At 32.0% G+C, this 25,156-nt stretch overlaps 1 protein-coding gene across 2 annotated transcripts; it reads left to right on the top strand.

Annotated features, from left to right (window-relative positions):
* The first annotated feature begins 3,590 nt into the window (after positions 1-3,590).
* LOC127733314 (DDRGK domain-containing protein 1-like) lies at positions 3,591-24,904 on the top strand. 2 transcript variants are annotated; one of them, XM_052242690.1, is made up of 8 exons: positions 3,591-3,757; positions 10,078-10,206; positions 10,774-10,886; positions 13,449-13,550; positions 14,041-14,163; positions 15,804-15,842; positions 19,541-19,597; positions 23,402-24,904. In XM_052242690.1, exons 1-8 carry the CDS (start codon positions 3,661-3,663, stop codon positions 23,636-23,638), a joined length of 897 nt encoding a protein of 298 aa, XP_052098650.1. In that variant the 5' UTR covers positions 3,591-3,660; the 3' UTR covers positions 23,639-24,904. The 2 variants fall into 2 exon arrangements, with proteins under 2 accessions (XP_052098650.1, XP_052098649.1); XM_052242689.1 differs by having other exon boundaries at positions 3,592-3,757; positions 10,771-10,886.
* Positions 24,905-25,156: the final 252 nt, after the last annotated feature.

The following is a 25,156-nucleotide window of genomic DNA, read 5'->3' as shown; positions in this document are numbered from 1 at the left end:
TTTGTTTGATTTCAACAAAAATTGAATATATGGGGTTCTTTGATATGCTGAATCTTACCATGTATTTAGATTTTTTATTTGTGGGCCCGCTATCAAATTGGTTCATATTGAGGTCAAAAGGGTCCAAAATTAAACTTTGTTTGATTTCATCAAAAATTTAATTATTGGGGTTCTTTGATATGCCAAATCTAACCGTGTATTTAGATTTTTAATTTTGGGTCCCGTTTTTTAAATTGGTCTACATTAAGGTCCAAAGGGTCCAAAATTAAACTTAGTTTGATTTTAACAAAAATTGAATTCTTGGGGTACTTTGATATGCTGAATCTAAACATGTGTTTAGATTTTTGATTATGGGACCAGTTTTCAAGTTTGTCCAAGTTGGGGTCCAAAATTAAACTTTGTTTGATTTCAACAAAAATTGAATATATGGGGTTCTTTGATATGCTGAATCTAACCATGTATTTTGATTTTGGACATTGGACCATAATAGGTAAATTAAAAAAATTGAAGTTCTGAGACCACATTCTTTCTGTGTCAGAAACCTATGCTGTGTCAAATATTTAATCACAATCCAAATTCAGAGCTGTATCAAGCTTGAATGTTGTGTCCATACTTGCCCCAACTGTTCAGGGTTCGACCTCTGCGGTCGTATCAAGCTGCGCCCAGCGAAGCATTTTATTTTTCTAGGAGTTATGCCCCTTTGAACTCATTGGCCTCAATATACTACTGCAACAGTTTGTCATCGCAACACCTCTGAAACCACACAACAGAATTTCATGAAACTTTGTAGATAATAAGGACATACTATGTAAATGTGCATATCCACAAAAAAAATTTTATCAGTTGACTTTTGTAGAGTTAAAGAGTCTTTGAACTTGGAAATCTGGTGAGATTTTGTTTGTCCAGTGACAATGTGGGGGCATGGGTTATGTGAGCGTGCTTACAAAGGTTCTTTAATTGTGACATATTTACATAACCATTGTTACATAGAAAATATAGGGAATATATGCACTAATTTGAAAGTCATCTGTTGTATAAGGAAAATTTTTGTCAAAGTTTTTCTTGGATTTAATGAAAGGTTATATTTATATTTGGTCTGGAGCTTGATGATGTTGAGTTGTATCTTGTTATAAGCAAATATTTTCATCCCTTAACAATAAATCATTAAAAGAACTTTAGTCGAGTCCAGTGGAACAAAGTTCTTCACCATGCAGTTATGCTTCACTACACATGTTACCTCAATCAATAGCATGCAGATCCAGACCTGGTATTGGCCTATTTCTTCAAGGATTAGTCAGAACTTTGTTCTACCAATCCTTTTATTGTGCTTATCCAAGTGACTTAATAAGGGCCTGCCAATCAATTTGAAGATGGTCTCAGCTTGTCTGTCCCTCACAAACCACAATAATACCTTATAAACACAACTCTACTGACACTATTTGACATAAAGTTGTCATTCTTCGTAGGATTGTTTGCCATGATGGATAGTTGACCACATTGTACTGTCATTTTAATTCAACAATGTTTACTGGAGTTATGGAACTTGATCACAATTAACTAATTTACATGCAACAGGGACGTCTATGATGGCTCCAATAACATTGCTCTTGTTGTAGGTTGTAGCTTGTTTTCTAATCATAAGATGAAGGAAAAAAAAAATCAGCTTATTGCAAGAGAGAGTTTGTGGTGAGTAATAAGTATGTGAGATGGCAAAATGCTTTCCAGCATATTGGATTGAAAGACTGGTGTTCTGTATTAACAAGAAAAAATAAAATAACAAATTTATTAAAAGATTTTTGTTACATAGGAAAGTGTGATCAGAATAAAAAAAGGTGGGGGAGGGCCATTCTGCAGCATTTAGAGATAAAAGGCAAAGACTAGTCGGCTGAATGGCAGAATAAGGTGAACTGTAACCTTGTGAACAATTGAAAATCTGACTCAATGTGTCTGTCTATTACACGGTAGGGTATACTCTCATTACATTTAATCATCCTGAATAAGCATTAATGTTGCCATCTTGTGTTTGAATTCTTTACATTCTAATCACCGTGTATACCATGTTGTCTTTTTAACCTTTTCAAACATCTCCTCCAGGTGTAACTAAACTTGCCCACACTCATCCATATATGATCTTGTTTCATAATTATGACAGTACTGACACATTGAATGCCATTCCTACTGGAGTGGCCCAAATAATACAGGAACTCTTTTGGAACCTCATTCTTTAAATATTCAGGCAGGAGTTCCTCAAACTAGGTCTAACCTGGCTGATGAAGACTGTAGTTAGGGCATTCAACCAGTACGGGTATATATTTCATTCTTTTTTGACTATTTTATTTCTGAAAAAGTTCTTTGGAAAATTATTCAGAAAAAAAACGTGGGAATATCCTTACAGGATGCTGCTGAAAAGCAAATATTCATATGTAGACTTATAAGAGCTTATACTTATCCACTTTTTAATCAGCAATAGCAATTTGCTAAAATTCAATTCTCAAGAAAACCAGAATTTTTTACAGTCTATACAAATAGATCTGTAGATGGAAATGGTGGTGTCTGCTGTCGTCTTTTGGGACAGAGCATGTACTCTTCATTTACATCCATCAATCTTCATCTCACTCTGTAGTTATAAAAATGAGATTTGGTAAGATTGCCAATGAGACAACTATCCAACAGTGATGAAAGGATGATGATGTATACATTTATTGCTCACTTTATATTCTTTTTCTAGTTTCCAGGCAATAGAGAGTACAAAAATAAAAATTCCATATTGAAAATTCTAAATAGCATAAATATTCCCAATCTCTTTTTCTATAAAAAAGTTTGGATTTTGGATATAGAGGGTAAAAAAATTAGATCTGGAAAAATGAATGAAAAGAAAATAGGAAGTGTGGAAAAAATTACAAAAAAAAGTGGAATTTAGGAAATGAGCACCCTGTGTCACCCATGCCCTCGATTCTTATTTTCTACTGGGCATAATATATAAACTACTGTTATTGTACTATCGTATGGATTAGAGCAAGAACAAATTAAATAAGAGAAAATATTAATATGTTTAAATAATTAAAGAATATTTAGTATATATTTTTTTCACCTGAAAAATATGAATAGACTCAAGAGGGTCGGATATATAAACTACTGTTAATGTAAAATCTTATGGATTAGAGCAAGAACACATTAAATAAGTTAAAATATTATATGAGGAATATTTACTAAAAAAAATAAAAATTAAAGCACACAAAAAATATACATAAAAAATACCTATATATAACTTATATAACATTACTGTTATATAAGTTATATATAGGTATTTTTTTATGTATATTAGATATAGCAAGGATTTGTATAGTATTCTATACAAATCCTTGGATATAGATAAAAAAAATTCAGACAAGTGACTGTGACCCTTGGGGAAAGGGGTGCATGGAAAACTGAAAGATGTAATAAAACAAAAATTATAAAATATTGTATAAGATTTCTTGTCTTATCAAGTAAACTCCCAGACAATGTGCAGCTTACGTATTTGCAACCAGTCAAGTTCTCAAAAAGTTATTGTAATACACAGAAGATTACCGTGTTCTGTCCGCACTTGTTTATTTTTCGTCGTACCCTTTCATTTCCGGTGACGAAATTCAGAAATTCTGTTCACTTTATAACATTAAAATGGCACCAGTTGAGCCAGGAGTAGTATATTTATGCTTACTTGGTATTGTTGCAGTCTCTATAATGTTAATTTCAATATTCTGCAAAGAAAAGAAAGGTTTGTTTAAAATGACACAGTGTAAATAAGCAATAATGCACCTCCATATGTCACTTGACGAAACACACATCATTGTTACAATTGGTTGACACATTCAACAAACCTACCGTTATCTTGATGATATTTTTTTTGTTAAATAATCCAGAGTTCTCTAAATATACTACCGAAATTTACTTTAAATAAATCTAACATAAACAGCAGTAATTGTCCTTTCCTAGATTTAGACATGTCAATTTCTAAAGGGAAATTTACGACAAAAGAGACGATTTTTCATTCCCTTTTGTTAATTTTCCTTTTTTAAACAGTGGTGTTCCTTTGGCTCCATCATACGGTGTTTAGATATCCCAACAAGTTCTTTATGTCCGTTTGTGTAGTGATGTCATAGATTTTAACGAAAGTAATCATTGCATCACTGGTAAGTTATTAAGTCAGGGATCAATTCGTTACCATAAATTACTGAAAACATTTACTAAATTTTTTTCATAGATACAAAGATTTGATTAGTAAATTTGGTTGTACTTGTAGAAAACTGATTAAAAACGGTATTTCACATCCTAAATTTTACGGTAGTAATGTACATTGTACTAAAAACACGTAAATCACTATATGATCCGTGTAAACTCATCGACCCTTTAAACAAACTTATAAGTAAAGGTTATCCTATAAATATTGTAATAAGATCTTTGAAAATTGTTTACATTAGCACTAACTTTCTAAAACTATCCTGGATTTGTACCAAACTTGGACAGAAGCTTGTTTATGATCAAAAGCTAGTATCTAGAAGTTAATTTTGTAAAAATTTATTTCCTGTTTTTCCGTATACATGTATTACTTATAAATGGACTTAGTTTTTCTTCCAGTTAACATTACATACAGTCTGCAGTTAAAGTTTTTAAAGCATTTATTAGATTCATAAACCATCCTGGATTTTTACCAAACTTGGACAGGAGCTTCTTACAATCAAAAGATAGTATCTAGAGGAAAATTTTTAATAATAATAATAATAATTTTGTTGAGCTGCGACAAAAGCGAGACATAGCGATCCTACATTCCGTCGGTGGCCGCGTCCACAAATATTCACTCTGTGGTTAAAGTTTTTTAAATTTTAATGTAAAAATTATCTTCTTTATCAGTTGTTTCATTCAATAAATTTATGTTTCAACTCTTTTATAAATCTATAGATTTGATTGCATACTGTATTCATTTTTTACAAGCATAACTTTTTTCATACATTTCAACGTTTTATTTCATTAACTGTAAATCTATTATGTGCATTCCCCTATCACACTGAAAACATAGACAACAGCAAAAGTAGGCGAGACACTGGGTTCCGCGGAACCCTTACAAATTTTTTATTATGCCCCCATCGTAGCGGAGGGGGCATGAAGTTTTACCCTTGTCTGTCTGTACGGTCCATCGGTCCGTACGTCCCAAAATTGGTTTCTGTTCTCTAACTTTAGTTTGCCACAACCAAATGTTATGAAACTTATACATAATGCTTATTACCACAAAACACAGATCAATTTAGAATTTTGGTGGCGTCACTTTTACCGTTCTAGAGTTATGCCCCTTTACAAATGGAAAAATTGCTAAATTTTTCGTTTCCTTTCTTTAACTTTAGTTTGCCTCAACCAAATATTATGAATCTTATACACAATGCTTATTATTACAAAACACAGATCAAGTTTGAATTTTGGTGGGGTCACTTTTACTGTTCTAGAATTATGCCCTTTACAAACGGAAAAATTGCTTAATTTTTCGTTTCTGTTCTCTAACTTTAGTTTGCCTTAACCAAATGTTATGAAACTTATGCAAAATGCTTATTACCACAAAACACAGATCAAGTTTGAATTTTGGTGGCGTCACTTCTACCGTTCTAGAGTTATGCCCCTCTACAAATGAAAAAAATGCTGAATTTTTCGTTTCCATTCTCTTAAGTTTGCCTCAACCAAATGTTATGAAACTTATACAAAATGCTTATTACCACAAAATTCAGATGAAGTACAAATTTGGGTAGCGTCACTTTTACTGTTCTTGAGTTATGTCCCTTTATAACATTATATGCAAGCGGGGGCATCATCTGTGTCCCATGGACACATTCCCCATTTATTGTTAATTGTTTTTGGCTTTTAACTAGCTTTCAGCTACTGCGAGTACTCTCAAATCGTACTTTCGTGTTAATTTGACCTGTTGACACAATTTGCAATGCATTTCTGTAATTCAATGTTTACTTATTTTGTGTTATATCTTGTCTCACTATTTTTAATATGTACCACCTTAAGTATTTAGTATGATGATTAGTTTTCACTTCTGTACTTGTACTCTGAACAACAAATTTATTAATTTTGTAAAAAAATGTTTACTTCCATACTCCTAACATTCTGACAGCCTCCTGTTTATTTTTTATACATGTACAAATTTTCTCTATTCTGTATATTTAAGCTTCCATTATTCTCTCTTCTTCATTTTTTTGCCCCTTTTTTCTCTTTATTTTTAATTTAGAAAAAAATTCTCTATTCTGTAGCATATACAGACCTTAAGCTTATTATATGGACAGGAACATTGATCAATAGAGTCATTATATAAGTCTCATTAGTCCATATTTGGAGACATAAACTATAAAATAAAACATACAATATGTATCTTTTGAAGAAAAACAGCTGTTTTGTTTTAATCTTTATTGTTATATTTCTATTTGTTAATGTATACTCATGAAATACGTATACTGACAAAGAAAATAGAAGTACACAAGTTTTTATTATATGACTGCAAAACTATTGTGAGTTTTGCTGTCGTGTAATGTTAAGATGTTGTCATTGTCGTCCAAAGACATTTGGTTTTCAGTCAATCTCTTGAGAATACAGGTATGGATCTTTATGAAATTGTACCACAAGATTCCATTCCACAAAAGGAAGGTTGGGATTGATTTCAGGGGTTATTGTCCTATCTGTTTAGGTATTAGGGGCCAAAAACAAGCATTTTTCTTGTTTCAGGACAATAGCTTGTGTATAAGTGTATGCATCTCTATGAAATTGTACCACAAGGTTCCATACCTGAAAAGGAAGGTTGGGTTTGGTTTTGGGGGTTATGGCCCAAACCGCCAATTAGGAATTAGGGCCAAAAAACTAGGAATTTCTGGTTTACGGACAAATACTTAAGTATTAGTCAATGGATCTCTATGAAATTGTACCACAAGGTTCCATACCACACACAGAAGGTTGGGGTTGATTTTGTGGGTTGTGTCTTAAATCATTGAGAAACTAGAGGCCAAATAGGGGCCAAAAACAAGACTTTTCTAATACTGGCTAAGCTGTTCCAACATAAATTATTTCTGATCTATATCAAGAAACAACAAATACTGATATGGCAGGAGATACACACCAAACAGGGTGTGCAAATTATTATATTTAGTTTGTAAACAGATTTACTAAGTATTGCACAACAGCAAGAAATCTTCAATTGAAAATAAATACAAATCTTTTAACCAATTTCAATGAGGACTACTATATTTGGTATGTGCGTACCTATCAAGATCCTCATGCCTGTCAGACAGTTTTCACTTGACCTCGACCTCATTTCATGGATCAGTGAACAAGGTTAAGTTTTGGTGGTCAAGTCCATATCTCAGATACTATAAGCAATAGGTCTAGTATATTTGGTGTATGGAAGGATTGTAAGGTGTACATGTCCAACTGGCAGGTGTCATCTGACCTTGACCTCATTTTCATGGTTCAGTGGTTATAGTTAAGTTTTTGTGTTTTGGTCCGTTTTTCTTATACTTTATGCAATAGGTCTACTATATTTGGTGTATGGAAGGATTGTAAGGTGTACATGTCCAACTGGCAGGTGTCATCTAACCTTGACCTCATTTTCATGGTTCAGTGGTTATAGTTAAGTTTTTGAGTTTTGGTCTTTTTTCTTATACTATATGCAATAAGTCAACTATATTTGGTGTATGGAAATATTCTATGATGTACATGTCAGTCTCGCAGGTTTTATTTGACCTTGACCTCATTTTCACGGTTCATTGCTCAGTGTTAAGTTTATGTGTTTCAGTCTGTTTTTCTTAAACTATAAGCAATAGGTCAGCTATATTTGTTGTATGGAAGGATTGTAAGCTGTTCATGTCTGCCTGGCATGGTTCATCTGACCTTGACCTCATTTTCACGATTCATTGGTCAATGTTTAGTTTTCTTGGTTAAGTCTGTTTCTTAGAAACTATAAGCAATAGGTGAACTATATTTAGTGTATTGAATGATTGTAATGTGTACATGTATTTTTCATTTGGTTAATATGACCTTGACTTCATTTTCTTGGATCATGTTAAGTTTATGTAATAGTTGTAGTAAAGCTTTCATTTAGGACTATCAACATAATATCAATGGTTAGTAAAGAAGGCGAGACATTTCAGGGTGTGCACTCTTGTTACCATTTATTTTGCATTTTTTGCTTATTATTTGGAAAATTATTATAGATGAATAGAAACTTTAAAAAGGCAAAATGATCAGCAGGGTAAGATCTACAAATATGTCAACATGACTAAAATTGTCAGTTTATTAGTCCCCTACCGACGAAGTCGAAGGGGACTTTAGGTTTGCACCCCATCCGTCTGTCTGTCTGTCAGTCTGTCTGTCCTTATGTCAGTCCGGCAAATCAGCTTTCCACACTTTTTTTCTTCATGCTTGAATATATTGATTTGATATTTGGTATATTGTTTTATCATGACAAGTTACAGATCAAGTTCGAATTTTGTTCCGGTCTGATAATTTAGTCCAGAGTTATGGACCATAACTCTGGACCATATCTAATGTTAGAGTACTATGTTAAACCATATTTCTGTACAAAGGGAGATAACTCATTTTTTTAAAGACATTCATGGTTAAATTATTTGAAGAATTTTTTAGCAGGTTTGTTTGTTATTTAGTATAAACTAATTTTCTGAATGCTATATATATATAAAGAAAAATTTATGAAAAGAAATCCTTTAATTAGATAATAATCTATTTTTATTAATGTATATATTTCAATACATTACATTATTGTATAGATAAATGTTTTTGACATTTTATAGATAAGTTACACATCTATATTAGTTTGTGACAAATGAAAGAAAAAATATTTGGAACTATTAATTATATTTGATTATAATTTGAAAATAGATAAAAAATTACACTGTATTACATCATATCTAATTTTAGAGAACTATTAAACATATCTAATGTTTTTTTCACTCATATAATCAGTTTTCCACACTGTTTTTAGTCATGCTTGAAGATATTGACATGATATTTACTTTTTGTTTACACCATGACAAGTTATAGAACAAGTTAGCATTTTGTTCCAGTAAAACGAATTTTTACCCAGTAGGGGACTATGTATTGCCATGCAATACTCTCAGAATGTGTTCTTCTTGGAGTTATTCCACTCTAATGATGATTTTGATAAGTGGCCATTGTTGAAGATGATGCAGGTAAGCGACACAGGCTCTCTAGAGCCTCTATTTGATATACATTAATGTTTTTTTTCAGAATTCTTTTAAGCCTTGTATGAATTACAACTACAATCTTGTTACGATCTTTTCTTTGACTTGGCTGTACCACATGTTTAAATTAAAAAATTAAACGGTTTCAACCAATGTCCAAGGGAAATCACTCCAACCCAAATAACATAATATTGAAACCGGTCTAATATATATATACATATTATATGTCAGTAAAATTTGGTTTAAACATCACTAGCATCAGTGTTAAAAAAAAAACATGATGTCCCTCTTTCAAAGCCAATCGCAGAAATACACGTAGCATAAATCACTGACAAGCATATTGTGAAATAAGCAAGCATAACAGTTGATAGTTTTATAAATCAATAATTGATTGTTACACACTGACTATTTGCAGTCTTTGTATGTAGTGAAAAATAATGTCCATTTGATAGTTGAGGCTATTTTAAGATTGTTCTCCTTCACCCATGGATTTCCAGTAACGTTCTGAATTTTCTCAACATAAACCTTTAATTTTGTGATAACACAAGATAATTTTGGATTATAATTCTTTATTAGTATTTGTTGGAAATACTATGATTAGATAATATGTACTATGTTTAATTCGCCTTTTCAAAATTTAAAGGACTATTGGTAATCTCATTGTTCGTACACCAAATTGAAGATAACGGTATGTCATTGGTTGAATTTCTATTGTTTAGTACGTTTTAAACCAATCACAACGTTTTGTTGTACGCTTTTGAAAATATTACCCAGGAGGCATTAGATTCTGAAACAGTGAATTGATAATATGTATGAGCAAATTTGTTGATCAATCCAGGTAAAAAAGATGAACCTGCACCAAGACGAAATATTGCAGAGAGACAAGCAGCTGATAATGTTCCAAGAGGGGCACGCCAGCGTGTGAGACCAAGAGGAAGAAGAATGATGAACAGGGAAGATGATTCTGGTATATTTTACAAAAACTTTTAATTACATTTGTCTTCATCATAAAAAATACACTGAAATTGACAACATGCATTACAGTTTGATTTCTAGACCAATATAAAATCTCTAGAAAAAGGCGATATATAAAACACAATTTTACAGGTAAGTTTACATCCAGGGTTCTTTGTATGAATTTGATTTGGTATGTCCCAAGTCAGTATTTCAAAATATTGGTGAGTCCCACTATTTATTCATTGTTAACTGTTTTAAATGTAAAAAACATAGACGATAGGACAGAGAATCAGATAAATCTATACTGTCACAATTAGATTAAAACCTGATCTCTCTCACTCAGTTATTTAGTGTGTGTTGCTATAAGAAATCTTATTTTCAATTAGATCGACTCTGTTATTGCAGAGTTTTACTTAGCTGAATTATTTATATGTGACAAAAAACTTCCATATTCCAGGTAGTAAAAAAATTATCAAACTCAAATTCAAATAGTTGAAAGGACTATGCCTGGTAATTCACAAGCTTTGAAGTAAATTAATAGCACCCATATCAAGTTCTGTTGTTATTATTTTAGCAGAAGGTAGTGAAGAAGAAGAAGACATGTTTGGCAATACAGAAAGAGACGGGAAAATTGGAGCAAAAAAGCAAAAAAAATTACAGGAGAAGGCTGAAAAGAAAGCTAACAGATTGGTAAGTCATGCCCATTGGTTGTAATTATGTAATTATCCTTTCGACCGATCAACCAAGCCAGGTATGTCTTGCAATAACTCAAGCATGCTTTAACCACTCCTTACCAAATTTTTATACAATTTTAGATTCAGTGAAGACTAGCCACCTTTTGATAATTTGTCATTCAAGAGTTATTTGACTTTACACATAAAAAACTAGGCAATTTTTCATATGTCTGATGAAAACTCGTTTGGTTTTACTGATTCATGAACCTTTTTTTGACAATGTCACAACTAATAAAAGTAAGACCCAAAGGGATTAGTCATTCTATGTTTCATGATAACTTAATATAAGATAAAGAAATGTGGTACTATTGCCAATGAGATAACTTTCAATCAGAGTCCAAATGATGTGGATCTATAGGTCACCATACAGCATTCAAGTATACTTTCTTTAAAACTCAGATATTTTTACTCACATTTTGACCTATAAATAAGAGAGAGGTGAAATATACCAAAGTGATATTCGAACACATGCGTTGTAGAAAACTGAAGACTGAGCAACATGAACCCCACAAAATACAGATGGTGTTCTCAAGTGCTCTTTGAGGGTTAGCAGATCCTGCTCCACATGTGACACCTGTCGTGTTACTCATGTAAAATATGTTGATGAGCTATATCAAGTGTGATAAGGCATCACTCAAAAGGAGATTGGTAATCAATTCTTATTTAACCCTAAGACATCACCAGATTTGTAAACCATCTGTCATGTAAATTTTCTAACCCTGAAACTGACCGTTTGTGAAATTTTGAAATTGAAACTTTGCTCATGACAAAGGATAGATCATGACAAAGGATAGACAAGACTTTTACTGACATTAAAGACATTTATTTTCCTGTGAAATAAATATTTCTACTAATATCAGCTCTGTCCTGTGTTCCTTGCATACAAGTGCTGTTTTAGACAATCCATTGATATTCTGTATTTACATGAAGTCAATATCATCCCAAGAACCAGTTGATTAGTCAGGATAACTGCATTCATTTAAGCTGCATCAAGGATGCAAAACCATGAGCTCCATCAGAAAGTATGTAATAATATCTACAATCAATTAAGTTTTGATTACATGTAGGTCAATTTAAAAGTAAATCCTAATGAAATGATACTGATATTTGGTATGAAGTTGCATTATCAATGCAAGGAGCAGGATAAAAGACCCCTCCCCCTATCTCCCCTTTTAGACATAAGCCCAAAGTTTCAAAGTATGCATTACCTGCATTTACGATTAGCATTCATTCATACATAGGTTATTTTACTTGTTAGTCCCCTATAGACGAAGTCGAAGGGAACTTTAGGTTTGCACTCCGTCTGTCTGTCTGTCTGGTCTGGTCTGTCTGTCTGTCTGTCTGTCTGTCTGTCTGTCTGTCTGTCTGTCTGTCTGTCTGTCTGTCTGTCTGTCTGCCTGTCTGTCTGTCTGTCCGGCAAATCAGTTTTCCACACTCTTTTTCCTCGTGCTTGAAGATATTGATTGGATATTTGGTGTATTGTCTTATCATGACAAGTTACAGATCAAGTTCCAATTTTGTTCCGGTCTGATGATTTTGTGCAGAGTTATGGTCCTTGGACTTAGAAAATTAAGTCAAATAATCAGTTTTCCATACTTTTTTTTGTCATGCTTAAAGATATTGATTTGATAATTTTTATATAGTTTTATCATGACAAGTTACAGATCAAGTTCGAATTTTGTTCTGGTCTGATGATTTTGTGCAGAGTTATGGTCCTTGGACTTAGAAAATTAAGTCAAATAATCAGTTTTCCATACTTTTTTTTGTCATGCTTAAAGATATTGATTTGATAATTTTTATATAGTTTTATCATGACAAGTTACAGATCAAGATCGAATTTTGTTCTGGTCTGATGATTTTGTGCAGAGTTATGGTCCTTGGACTTAGAAAATTAAGTCAAATAATCAGTTTTCCATACTTTTTTTTGTCATGCTTAAAGATATTGATTTGATAATTTTTATATAGTTTTATCATGACAAGTTACAGATCAAGATCGAATTTTGTTCTGGTCTGATGATTTTGTGCAGAGTTATGGTCCTTGGACTTAGAAAATTCACTTAAATAATAAGTTTTCCACACTTTTTTCATCATGCTTGAACATATTGACTTGATATTTGTTATATAGTTTACATGCCAAGTTATAGATTAAGTTAGCATTTTGTTCCAGTACAATGAATTTTTAACCGGTAGGGGACTATGTATTGCCATGCAATACTCTCAGAATGCTTGTTCATCTCTGTTGTGACAGTTAATTGGTAATAAGATATAAGCTTTCATATTTAAATCCTGAAAATCAATTTGTTGAACTAAAAAATACAATACTTATAATAATATATAAGATATAAAGATATGATACTTGACTAGTGAAACATTTTTGTACATTTGAAATTTCACAAGCAACTTGTCATATTTAATACCCAGACTTGTGTAATAATCACTTAACCAATTCAAAGAACGGTACAATTTTTTCAATTGCAAATTTTTGTATAAATCAGTATTTTTATTAAAATTGTTTTAGGCAGAAGAACAAGAAAGAGAAGATAAGAAAAAAAGAGATGCACTGTTAGAAAAACAAAGACAGAAGGAAGAAGAAATACAAAAAGCCCAAGATGAGGAGGAGGTAAACATTCTTATTATGTAGGGACAAGATATAAATACAAATAATTTTTAGTACAGATTTACTGATATAAAATAAAAATAGATTAAATGCTGAAAAGACAATATTGCAGAAACATATGGACAAACATATGTAAAAGAAAATTGAACACACAAAAAATCTCTTATGAGTCTATAGCTAGCAACAAATAAATGAAAGAATCACACACTTAAACGCTAGACCAAAAAATTATTGATGAAACAGAAAATAAAATATGAGTCTTAACTGATTTAGTGTCAGCTTTTTTTAGTAACAAAAATAGGTTTAATAAGATCCAAGAAAGAAGAAGGGTCATAGTTGAATGATTTATACAGCTGGCTCTACCCTTAACTTGTGCAGATGGATGCTATGTATTACCCTTACAATATTATTTCTTAAACAATCATGTAACTCTCAATTACTGTATTTGACATTTTCATGCTAGGTTTTTTAGATATTCATTTTTGTTAAATAGGCAAAACAAGAGCAGCTTAAAAAGGAGGAAGAAGAAAAACGGGAATATGAAGAATATTTAAAATTGAAAGCAGCTTTTACTGTTGATGAAGAAGGAGAAGAAGATATAGGGCCAGATCTATCGGTATGTATCAGATGCAAGTTGTGAATTTTTGTGTTACCTGACAAGGAAACTATAGCAACACATAGGAAACACTTCTGTTATCTTGAGGGATTGTCTGCATGGGTTGTCCATGTCAAATGTTGTTAATCTGTAACTCCTTGAAACCAAACTTGCACAGATTCTTATACAGAACATAATGGTGTTCACTTTTTATTTTGATTTTTTATCTGGGAGATTTTTGGGGCTTACTTAACCCAAACATGGTCTTTGCCTTTTCTGCTAATATTGTTTGGAAACGGCAAGTGACAATCTTCCCTTGAAGACTCTCATTTTTTCAAATCTGCATAGAAAATGTTTCTTTAACTAGATTGTTTCCTTGAAATTCAGATTACATTAGGCAGGTGAAATTCATTTCCAATTGAAAATTTGAAACAGAAAAATGGTCAAATTTAAAGGGGTCAATTAAACAAAGTTAGGATTTTGTTTCTATGTAACTATTATAACATGATAGTAAAATTGAGAATGGAAACGGGGATTGTGTCAAAGAGACAACAACCCGACAAAAGAGCAGAAAACAGCCCAAGGCCACCAATGGGTCTTCAGCACAGCGAGAAAATCCCACACCTGGAGGCGAGCTTCAGCTGGCCCCTAAACAATAATGTAAACTAGTTCAGCGAAAATGGACGTCACACTAAACTCACAAAACATATAAATGAACAAAAATTCAAAAAAAATACAAGACTAACAAAGGCCAGAGGTTCCTGACTAGGGACAGACACAAAAATGTGGTGGGGTTCAACATGTTTTGTGAGATCTCAACCCTCCCCTATACCTCTAGCCAATGTGGAATAAACAAACACACAGCAATAAGCACAGTAAAATTCAGTTCAAAAGAAGTCTGAGTCCGAAGTTAGAATAGGTAACAGAAGAAACTAAGCAAAATGACAATAATCAACATAAATTAACAAAGTACTACTAGTAGTTACTGACATGCCAGCTCTAGACCTCAATTAAACTGATTGAAAGATTATGTCTTCATCATATGAAAATCAAGCACATTCCCTCCCATTAGGGGTTTAGTATCATACCATCATAAAATATGCAATATAAAAACATAACGTATCATGCCAACAACTGGTTTTAGAATAAATGTGTTTATTTCTGATGCAGAGACCCTATGAGTGAATCAATATTGATTCCAAAAAATGCCATCTTTAATGGCCTGACAACAGTATCGTAACTATATCCCTTCTGAATAAGTCTGTTTAAAGGTTTGGTTAGCTTTTGAGGTGAATGATGAGATTTTTGTGCTTTGTATAAATTATTACCATTCACATTTATTATTAATGCTTAAACCAGTAATTATGAATAAAAGATCTTGGGTGAATTTCAATAAGGTATCAACCTAAGGACACAAAAAACAAACAGCTAGAGGTTAACAATAGTCAAGTATCTATATATATCAAGCTTGACCCCAATTTTTTTTTATTAGAAAGCAACTCATTTTCTCATCATATTACATCTTAAAAAAAAAGTAGACAGAAATTTGTTTCAAGTCTTTTTTATATTTCTAACATTCTTTTTGTCATAGTTCTAAAACAATTACTTTATACAGAATACTGCTTTGATATGTAATATGTATAAAATATATTATTTTTCAGTCACAATCTCTGTTACAAGAATTTATAGATTATATAAAGGTAAGACTATCTTCTGTTTTTCATCATGAGTAATAACTTCTTTATAAAATATGAAAACAACACTTTATAAATTGCATGCATCCAAAGTGCTTTTCTAGATATACCTTCATCAGGAACACTCATAGCCAAATGTTTGAAAGCCAAAGATGTATAAGGACCGAAACAGTTAAAGAGATATAACCTGAAAATAGTAGCTAAAACATCTAAGGTCAACTTTATAATCAGCAACAACCTCAATTCTTTCAGTTTGTGTTAGTAAAGTTAAGTTGGACTATTGGAGTACAAACAAAATAAATAATTTGCAAATGCCTGACTTGGTACATGCATTTTTTCAGGAAAAGTATTGAGTTTTAACTAGTTTTTATACGACCGCAAAAAAATTTTGTGGTCGTATATTGGTATGACGTTGGCGTCGTCGTCGTCGTCGTCGTCGTCGTCCGGCGTCGTCGTCCGGCGTCGTCGTCCGAATACATATTGGTTTTCGCACTCTAACTTTAGTTTAAGTGAATGGATCTTTTTGAAATTTGACCATAAGGTTAAATACCACAAAAGGAAGGTTGGGATTGATTTTGGGGGTTATGGTACCAACAGTTAAGGAATTAGGGGCCAAAAAGTGGCCAAAAATGAGCATTTTCTAGTTTCCAGACAATAACTGTGGAACGGTGTATGGATCTCTCTGAAATTATACTACAAGTTTCCATACCACAAAGGGATGGTTAGGATTTGCTTTGGGGGGTTATGGCTCAAACCGTTTAGGAATTAGGGGCAAAAAAGGGGGAAAAACAAGGTTGTCCTGGTTAATGGACAAATACTTTAGTACAAAACATAATTTAAAGCAGTGTAAGGGAGATAAATCAAATACATCATTGAAATTATCTCCCTTACACTGCTTTTAAATTATGTATAAAGTAATGGTTAATGAACAATAAAGATAATCTAAAACAGTGTAAGGGAGGTAATCCAAATACAATGTTTTGGTTACTTCCCTTACACTGCTTTTAAATTATGTTTAAAGAAATGCATATTTATAAAGGAAGACCAGTAAAAATATCTGCAAATGTTTTCATCTTTTTTTTTTACAAAAAAATCCATATGAAAGATTTGACACTATATTTTTATTAATTCTATTATAAAATAGATTAAGTTAGCACTATGGTAAATTTAAATGGGTAATTATGGTTGCCAACTCCATTGGAAATTTGAATTGAGATTATGACCATATCTTGAGGGAAAGAATTTTTTTGGGGGAAAAAGGGGGGGGGATAAAAAGAAATTGTGGGGGGCCAATTTTTTCTCATTTCAGATTTCAGAAATTAAAAAGAATTATTCTTCAAATATTATTTTTTTTTCAAATTTCAAATATTGAAAAATTTCAAGAAGTAATCTTTAATTGCACAGTATGGCGCATTAGATTTGTAAAATCTTTGATCACATTTATTTATTTGTTATGCCGAATCTAACAGTGTATTTAGATTTTTAATTTTGGGTCCAGTTTTCAAATTGGTCTACATTAATGTCCAAAGGGTCCAAAATTAAACTTTGTTTGATTTTAGCAAAAATTGAATTCTTGGGGTTCTTTGATATGCTGAATCTAAACATGTATTTAGATTTTTGATTTTTGGCCCAGTTTTCAAGTTGGTCCAAATTGGGGTCCAAAATTAAATTTTGTTTGATTTCAACAAAAATTGAATATATGGGGTTCTTTGATATGCTGAATCTAACCATGTATTTAGATTTTTTATTTGTGGACCCCGTTATCTAATTGGTTCATATTGAGGTCAAAAGGGTCCAAAATTAAACTTTGTTTGATTTCATCTAAAATTGAATTATTGGGGTTCTTTGATATTCCAAATCTAACCGTGTATTTAGGTTTTTAATTTTGGGTCCTGTTTTTTAAATTGGTCTACATTGAGGTCCAAAGGGTCCAAATTAAACTTAGTTTGATTTTAACAAAAATTGAATTCTTGGGGTTCTTTGATTTGCTGAATCTAAACATGTGTTTAGATTTTTGATTATGGGCCCAGTTTTCAAGTTGGTCCGAGATAGGGTCCAGTATTTAAACTTTGTTTGATTTCATCAAAAAATGAATATATGGGGTTCTTTGATATGCTGAATCTAAACATGTATTTAGATTTTTGATTATGGGCCCAGTTTTCAAGTTGGTCCAAATTGGGGTCCAAAATTAAACTTTGTTTGATTTCAACAAAAATTGAATATATGAGGTTCTTTGATATGCTGAATCTAACCATGTATTTAGATTTTTTATTTGTAGGCCCCGCTATCAAATTGGTTCATATTGAGGTCAAAAGGGTCCAAAATTAAACTTTGTTTGATTTCATCGAAAATTGAATTATTGGGGTTCTTTGATATGCCAAATCTAACCGTGTTTTTAGATTTTTAATTTGGGTCCCGTTTTTTAAATTGGTCTTCATTGAGGTCCAAAGGGTCCAAAATTAAACTTAGTTTGATTTTAACAAAAATTGAATTCTTGGGGTTCTTTGATATGCTGAATCTAAACATGTGTTTAGATTTTTGATTATGGGCCCAGTTTTCAAGTTGGTCCAAGTTGGGGTCCAAAATTAAACTTTTTTTGATTTCAACAAAAATTAAATATATGGGGTTCTTTGATATGCTGAATCTAACCATGAGTTTAGATTTTTTATTTGTGGGCCCCGCTATCAAATTGGTTCATATTGAGGTCAAAAGGGTCCAAAATTAAACTTTGTTTGATTTCATCAAAAATTGAATTATTGGGGTTCTTTGATATTCCAAATCTAACCGTGTATTTAGATTTTTAATTTTAAGTCCCGTTTTTTAAATTTGTCTATATTAAGGTCCAAAGGGTCCAAAATTAAACTTAGTTTGATTTTAGCAAAAATTGAATTCTTGGGGTTCTTTGATATGCTGAATCTAAACATGTGTTTAGATTTTTGATTATGGGCCCAGTTTTCAAGTTTGTCCAAGTTGGGGTCCAAAATTAAACTTTGTTTGATTTTAACAAAAATTGAATATATGGGGTTCTTTGATATGCTGAATCTAACCATGTATTTTGATTTTGGACATTGGACCATAATAGGTAAATTAAAAAAATTCAAGTTCTTAGACCACATTCTTTCTGTGTCAGAAACCTATGCTGTGTCAAATATTTAATAACAATCCAAATTCAGAGCTGTATCAAGCTTGAATGTTGTGTCCATACTTGCCCCAACTGTTCAGGGTTCGACCTCTGCGGTCGTATCAAGCTGCGCCCCAGCGAAGCATTTTATTAAGTTTTTACACCACATTGATGGAAGTTCAAGATGACCAAACATCAGCTGCTTTCATTCTCAATAGTGAATTTACAATAAAGCCTAAAGTTATGAGTAGACACCCTCTATAGAATGTTTGAGACAGTCTTTCATCAAGCACTTTCCATTAGAATTAGAACTTTTTAATCAGTATTTGTCTATTTCTATACATAATGGTGTGCTATTTATAATAGCATGATGTTCATAAGTCTAGTAGTATATATCATTATTGAATTTTTCATACAATATGGTTTTCTATTAGGATGAGAAATTTTCAACCCATATTTTTTATTTCTGTACATAAATTACATGAAATGCTATTTGTAATAGCATGAGGCTCATAATCTATACGTATATATCATATTTGATTGTTTTCCCTGTAAAATATGGTTTTACATTATTTTCTTCTAGGAAATGAAAGTTATCATGCTTGAAGATTTAGCCTCTCACTTCAAAATTAAAACACAGGTAGGTAAAATGCTGAACAAAAATTAATTTTATATGACTTAAACGGCTCTTGTTCAATTTTTCTGAGACTTTGGACAACAACTTTCAGTGTCCACTGCCAACTATTGATACTAGAAGATTGTCTGCTAAGGTGACACGCATTTTGTTGTTTATATCTCACTGTTACCAAGCATTGCAGGAAACCAGTTCTACTGCCATTGATGGGATGTTACTCATATCAAACAATGATTTAAAACTGTAAATTCAAAAATTATTACATGCATTTATTATTGCGATTTTTGAAGAATTGACAAAAATGAGAGATTTATAATTGCGACTTCAGGAAAATCTCCATACAGATATATATATATATATATATATATTGAATTCAGAATGTGAGTTCTTATTATTGTGATGTTCGTATTGTGCAGGATAACTTACATAAAAATCTTAGCAATGTTTCCCTCACCCCCACAAACTATTCTCAATCTTGGTTTTGCTTTTATGACATTCCAAATGCTTTGCAAAATAACAACAACTATAATTATCATGAGTTTTTAATATGAAAGTAGTAGACTTAAAACAAATGTGTTTATATGATTTCAGAGTTGCTTATATTCTGAACAAGTTGAAAATTGTAATAAAATGCTCCGCAGGGTGCAGCTTGATACGACCGCAGAGGTCGAACCCTGAACAGTTGGGGCAAGTATGGACACAACATTCAAGCTTGATACAGCTCTGAATTTGGATTGTGATTAAATATTTGACACAGCATAGGTTTCTGACACAGAATGAATGTGGTCTAAGAACTTAAAAATTTTAAATTGGACATTCACCTATTATGGTCCAATATCCAAAATCTAAATACATGGTTAGATTCAGCATATCAAAGAACCCCAAGAATTCAATTTTTGTTGAAATCAAACAAAGTTTAATTTTGGACCCCGATTTGGACCAACTTGAAAACTGGGCCCATAATCAAAAATCTAAATACATGTTTAGATTCAGCATATCAAAGAACCCTAAAAATTCAATTTTTGTTAAAATCAAACTAAGTTTAATTTTGGACCCTTTGGACCTTTATGTAGACCAATTTGAAAACGGAACCAAAAATTAAGAATCTAAATACACGGTTAGATTCGGCATATCAAAGAACCCCAATAATTCAATTTTTGATGAAATCAAACAAAGTTAAATTTTGGACCCTTTGGACTTCAATGTGGACCAATTTAAAAACGGGGCCCAAAATCCAAAAACTTAATACACGGTTAGATTCAGCATATTACAGAACCCCATATATTCAATTTTTGTTGAAATCAAACAAAGTTTAATTTTGGACCCCGATTTGGACCAACTTGAAAACTGGGCCCATAATCAAAAATCTAAATACATGGTTAGATTCAGCATATCAAAGAACCCCATATATTCAATTTTTGTTGATATCAAACAAAGTTTAATTTTGGACCCCGATTTGGACCAACTTGAAAACTGGGCCCATAATCAAAAATCTAAATACATGGTTAGATTCAGCATATCAAAGAACCCCATATATTCAATTTTTGATGAAATCAAACAAAGTTTAATTTTGGACCCTTTTGATCTCAATGTGGACAAAGTTGATAACGAGGCCCAACAATCAAAAATCTAAATACATGGTTAGATTCAGCATATCAAAGAACCCCATATATTCAATTTTTGTTGAAATCAAACAAAGTTTAATTTTGGACCCCGATTTGGACCAACTTGAAAACTGGGCCCATAATCAAAAATCTAAATACATGGTTAGATTCAGCATATCAAAGAACCCCATATATTCAATTTTTGTTGAAATCAAACAAAGTTTAATTTTGGACCCCATTTTGGACCAACTTGAAAACTGGGCCCATAATCAAAAATCTAAATACATGGTTAGATTCAGCATATCAAAGAACCCCATATATTCAATTTTTGTTGAAATCAAACTAAGTTTAATATTGGACCCTTTGGACCTTTATGTAGACCAATTTGAAAACAGAACCAAAAATTAAGAATCTAAATACACGGTTAGATTCGGCATATCAAAGAACCCCAATAATTCAATTTTTGATGAAATCAAACAAAGTTAAATTTTGGACCCTTTGGACCTCAATGTGGACCAATTTAAAAACGGGGCCCAAAATCCAAAAACTTAATACACGGTTAGATTCAGCATATTAAAGAACCCCAAGAATTCAAGAATAAAACCCCATTGAAATTGATCAAGAAATAAGCAATTTATACGAAGTATCTTCTTTTGCACAATACTGTGCAATTGATTATTTCTTGCTATTGCGCAATACTGTACAATTGACAATTTATTGCTATTGCGCAATATTGTGCTATTGGATATTTCTTGCTATTGCGCAATACTGTGCAATTGAAGATTTCTTGCTATTGCGCAATACTGTGCAATTGAAGATTTCTTGCTATTGTGCAATACTGTGCAATTGAAAATTTCTTGCTATTGCACAATACTTATTATATAATAATTTACACATCCTGTTTGGTGTGTTTCTCCTACCATATCATTATTATTTGCTTTTAAATATAAATCAGAAATAACCAACTTAAAATGGAAAATTTTAAAAGAAAAAAAAAAAGGAAAAAAAGAAAAAAAAAAGAAAAAAAAAAATCCCCCCCCAAAATTTTTTGAACCCCCTTATGATTCATCACCCCCAAACTCAATCTCAGCCTTCCCTTTGTGGTATGGTACCTTGCAGTACAATTTCAGAGAGATCCATACACTTGAACACAAGTTATTGTCTGGAAACTAGAAAAATGCTTATTTTTGGCCCCTTTTTGGCCCCCAATTCCTAAACGTTTCGGGCAATTACCCCCAAACTCAATTCCAACTTTCCCTTTGTGATATGGAACCTTGTAGTACAATTTCAGAAATATCCAAACACTTACACACAAGTTATTGTCATGAAACTAGAAAAATGCTTGTTTTTTGCCCCTTTTTTGGCCCCTAATTTCTAACATTTTGAGGCAATTACCCCCAAAATCAATTACAGCCTTCCCTTTGTGATATGGAACCTTGTGGTACAATGTCAGAGAGATCCATACACTTACACACCAGTTATTGTCTGGAAGTTACAAAAATGCTTATTGTTGGCCCCTTTTTGGCCCCTAATTCCGTAACTGTTGGTACCATAACCCCCAAAATCAATCCCAACCTTCCATTCATGGTATTGAACCTTATGGTAAAATTTCATGGAGATCCATTCACTTAAACTAAAGTTAGAGTGCGAAAACCAATGTGTCTTCGGACGACGCCAGACGACGCCGGACGACGACGACGACGACGACGACGACGACGACGACGCCGACGACGACGCCAACATCATACCAATATACGACCAAAAAATTTTCAATTTTTGCGGTCGTATAAAAATTGTTAAAAAAAAAGGATAACATAAATTTCTAAAAACAAATTACAGTAAAACAAACCACACCAACCACCAACATGCAAATCCTAAAAAAAAATAGACATACAAACGAAGACAAACAACAACAAAAAATAACACATAGTTTACATAGCATGACTTGGTTCTTTGTCAATATAGAAATAAGATGTGGTATGATTGCCAATGAGAAAACTCTACCAGAATCCAAATGATGTTGAAGTTCACTCTACAGCCTTCAACAATGAGCAAAACCCATACAATATAGCAAGCTATAAAAGGCCCAGAAATGACAAATGTAAAACAATTCACATGAGAAAACTAACTGCCTGATTTATATACAAAACAATGAACAAAAAAAAAAAATATGATTGAAATCTATATTGAAGATTTTTAATTTCAGGATGCAATCAATAGAGTTCAGGAATTACAAGACGAAGGACGTTTAACTGGAGTTATTGATGACAGAGGAAAATTTATTTATATAACAATGGAGGAACTTGAATCTGTGGCTAAATATATTAAACAGCATGGACGTGTATCCATATCAGATTTGGCTGAGTCTAGTAACAGACTGATTAATCTTAATCCAGACAATAGTGAAGTCCAAATCAAACTTATGTCAGAAGTTTCTGGTTAAATTTTTAAAAAGACAATGTTTTTGATCGAAGTTTATGAAATTCACTTTATTTAATTCATGGATACAATTTATGATGGGGAAAATATGCATACTATCAAAATACTTGATATTATGATTGGCAATAAAAAAAAGTACCCCAGTCCTTTTGTGATGAAATAGAAGTTCCTTCATAATAGTTCCAAATGGAAAAAAATATTCTGGAATATTTTCCACTGGAACAAATATTACTGCATTGTTCCTATTTAAAGGGAATAAAAGGTATATGTTCAACAGGAACAGATATTATGGCATTGTTTATAACAAAGTTTCCAGGGCAAAACAAATATAGGAAAAGGTTATCCTTTTTTCATGGACATTTACGAACAATAATTTATTAGATACCAGAAGAAGTACAATTTGTACTTTGTGAAGAATAAAATATGTTGAACTGAGGTCTGTGGTTTTTTGATGTTTTGAGATGACCTATAATAATTTTACATGGAAAGTCTGATTTGAACCTTAATACACATAAAGCATTCTAAGTTAAAAATTAATAAAATCTTATTGAGACTCATGATGAAAAGATATGGAAGGGCTGAGAAAATCTAGAAAAGAAAGTCTGGAACTTTGAACTGTAATAATAATATTTAAAAATTGAATCACAGTTAAAGCTGAAACTAATAGATTCTTAATTTACATAAAAAAAACATTTCAGTAACAAACAAATCAGGATGTGCTCTTGACTCAACTCTCAGCATCTGCCAGTTAACTTGTCTTGTCAAGAATTCGTATAATTAAGTAGTTTTACTGAATTTGTTGTCATTTCATTAATCTACAGCTCATGAGAAGGAAAATATTTTAAACAAATATAGCCTGTTCATAGTCATACATTCAACATTTTAAATTCTGCAAATTAGAAAAAGATCATGAAAAAGGTGTCTACCAATGAAATTGTTTATGTAAAATGAAATAATCACAGCTTAAAAAAATTGAACCTCATGAATAAAACAGTCATTCCATTCAATGGTATAACCAGTGTTTGATTGTACTTTTTTTTTTTCAATTGTTGCACTTTTTCAACAATCTGACACATTCATTTTTTTTGCTCTACTAATTGTGCTATTAGAATTACACTTCTGAATTCTTTTATAAATCTTGTTATCTTTACAATTATTTTGTATGTTTATAAATATGCTTTTGGAATCAAATTGACATTTTTGGAGAGCTGAAATGATTTCTCAGACACTAAACTGCAAACATGTTTATTCATTAAAAGATGTAACAATTTTTGTATTTTATGTTTACTTCCAAATGTTATGAAGACTTCTCCAAGTTGATTGTATGGACTTTCATGTCACCTGCAAACAGATTGATTTCATATTGTGCCCTTCACATAGTATTTCCATTACTGTGAATTCATATACTTTTGTGGAAATAATAACAAGGAATGAGCTGCCAAATTGACAGCAAACTGTGTTTTTATATGACCGCAAACAAATTTTGGGGTCGTATATTGCTATCATGTCTTTGTCCGAAAAC

The sequence above is a fragment of the Mytilus californianus genome, unplaced genomic scaffold, assembly GCF_021869535.1.
Source record: "Mytilus californianus isolate M0D057914Y unplaced genomic scaffold, xbMytCali1.0.p SCAF_3, whole genome shotgun sequence".
Taxonomy (NCBI): domain Eukaryota; kingdom Metazoa; phylum Mollusca; class Bivalvia; order Mytilida; family Mytilidae; genus Mytilus; species Mytilus californianus.
The sequence above is the reverse complement of the archived record's forward strand: the minus strand, read 5'-3'. Positions and strand labels throughout refer to the sequence as shown.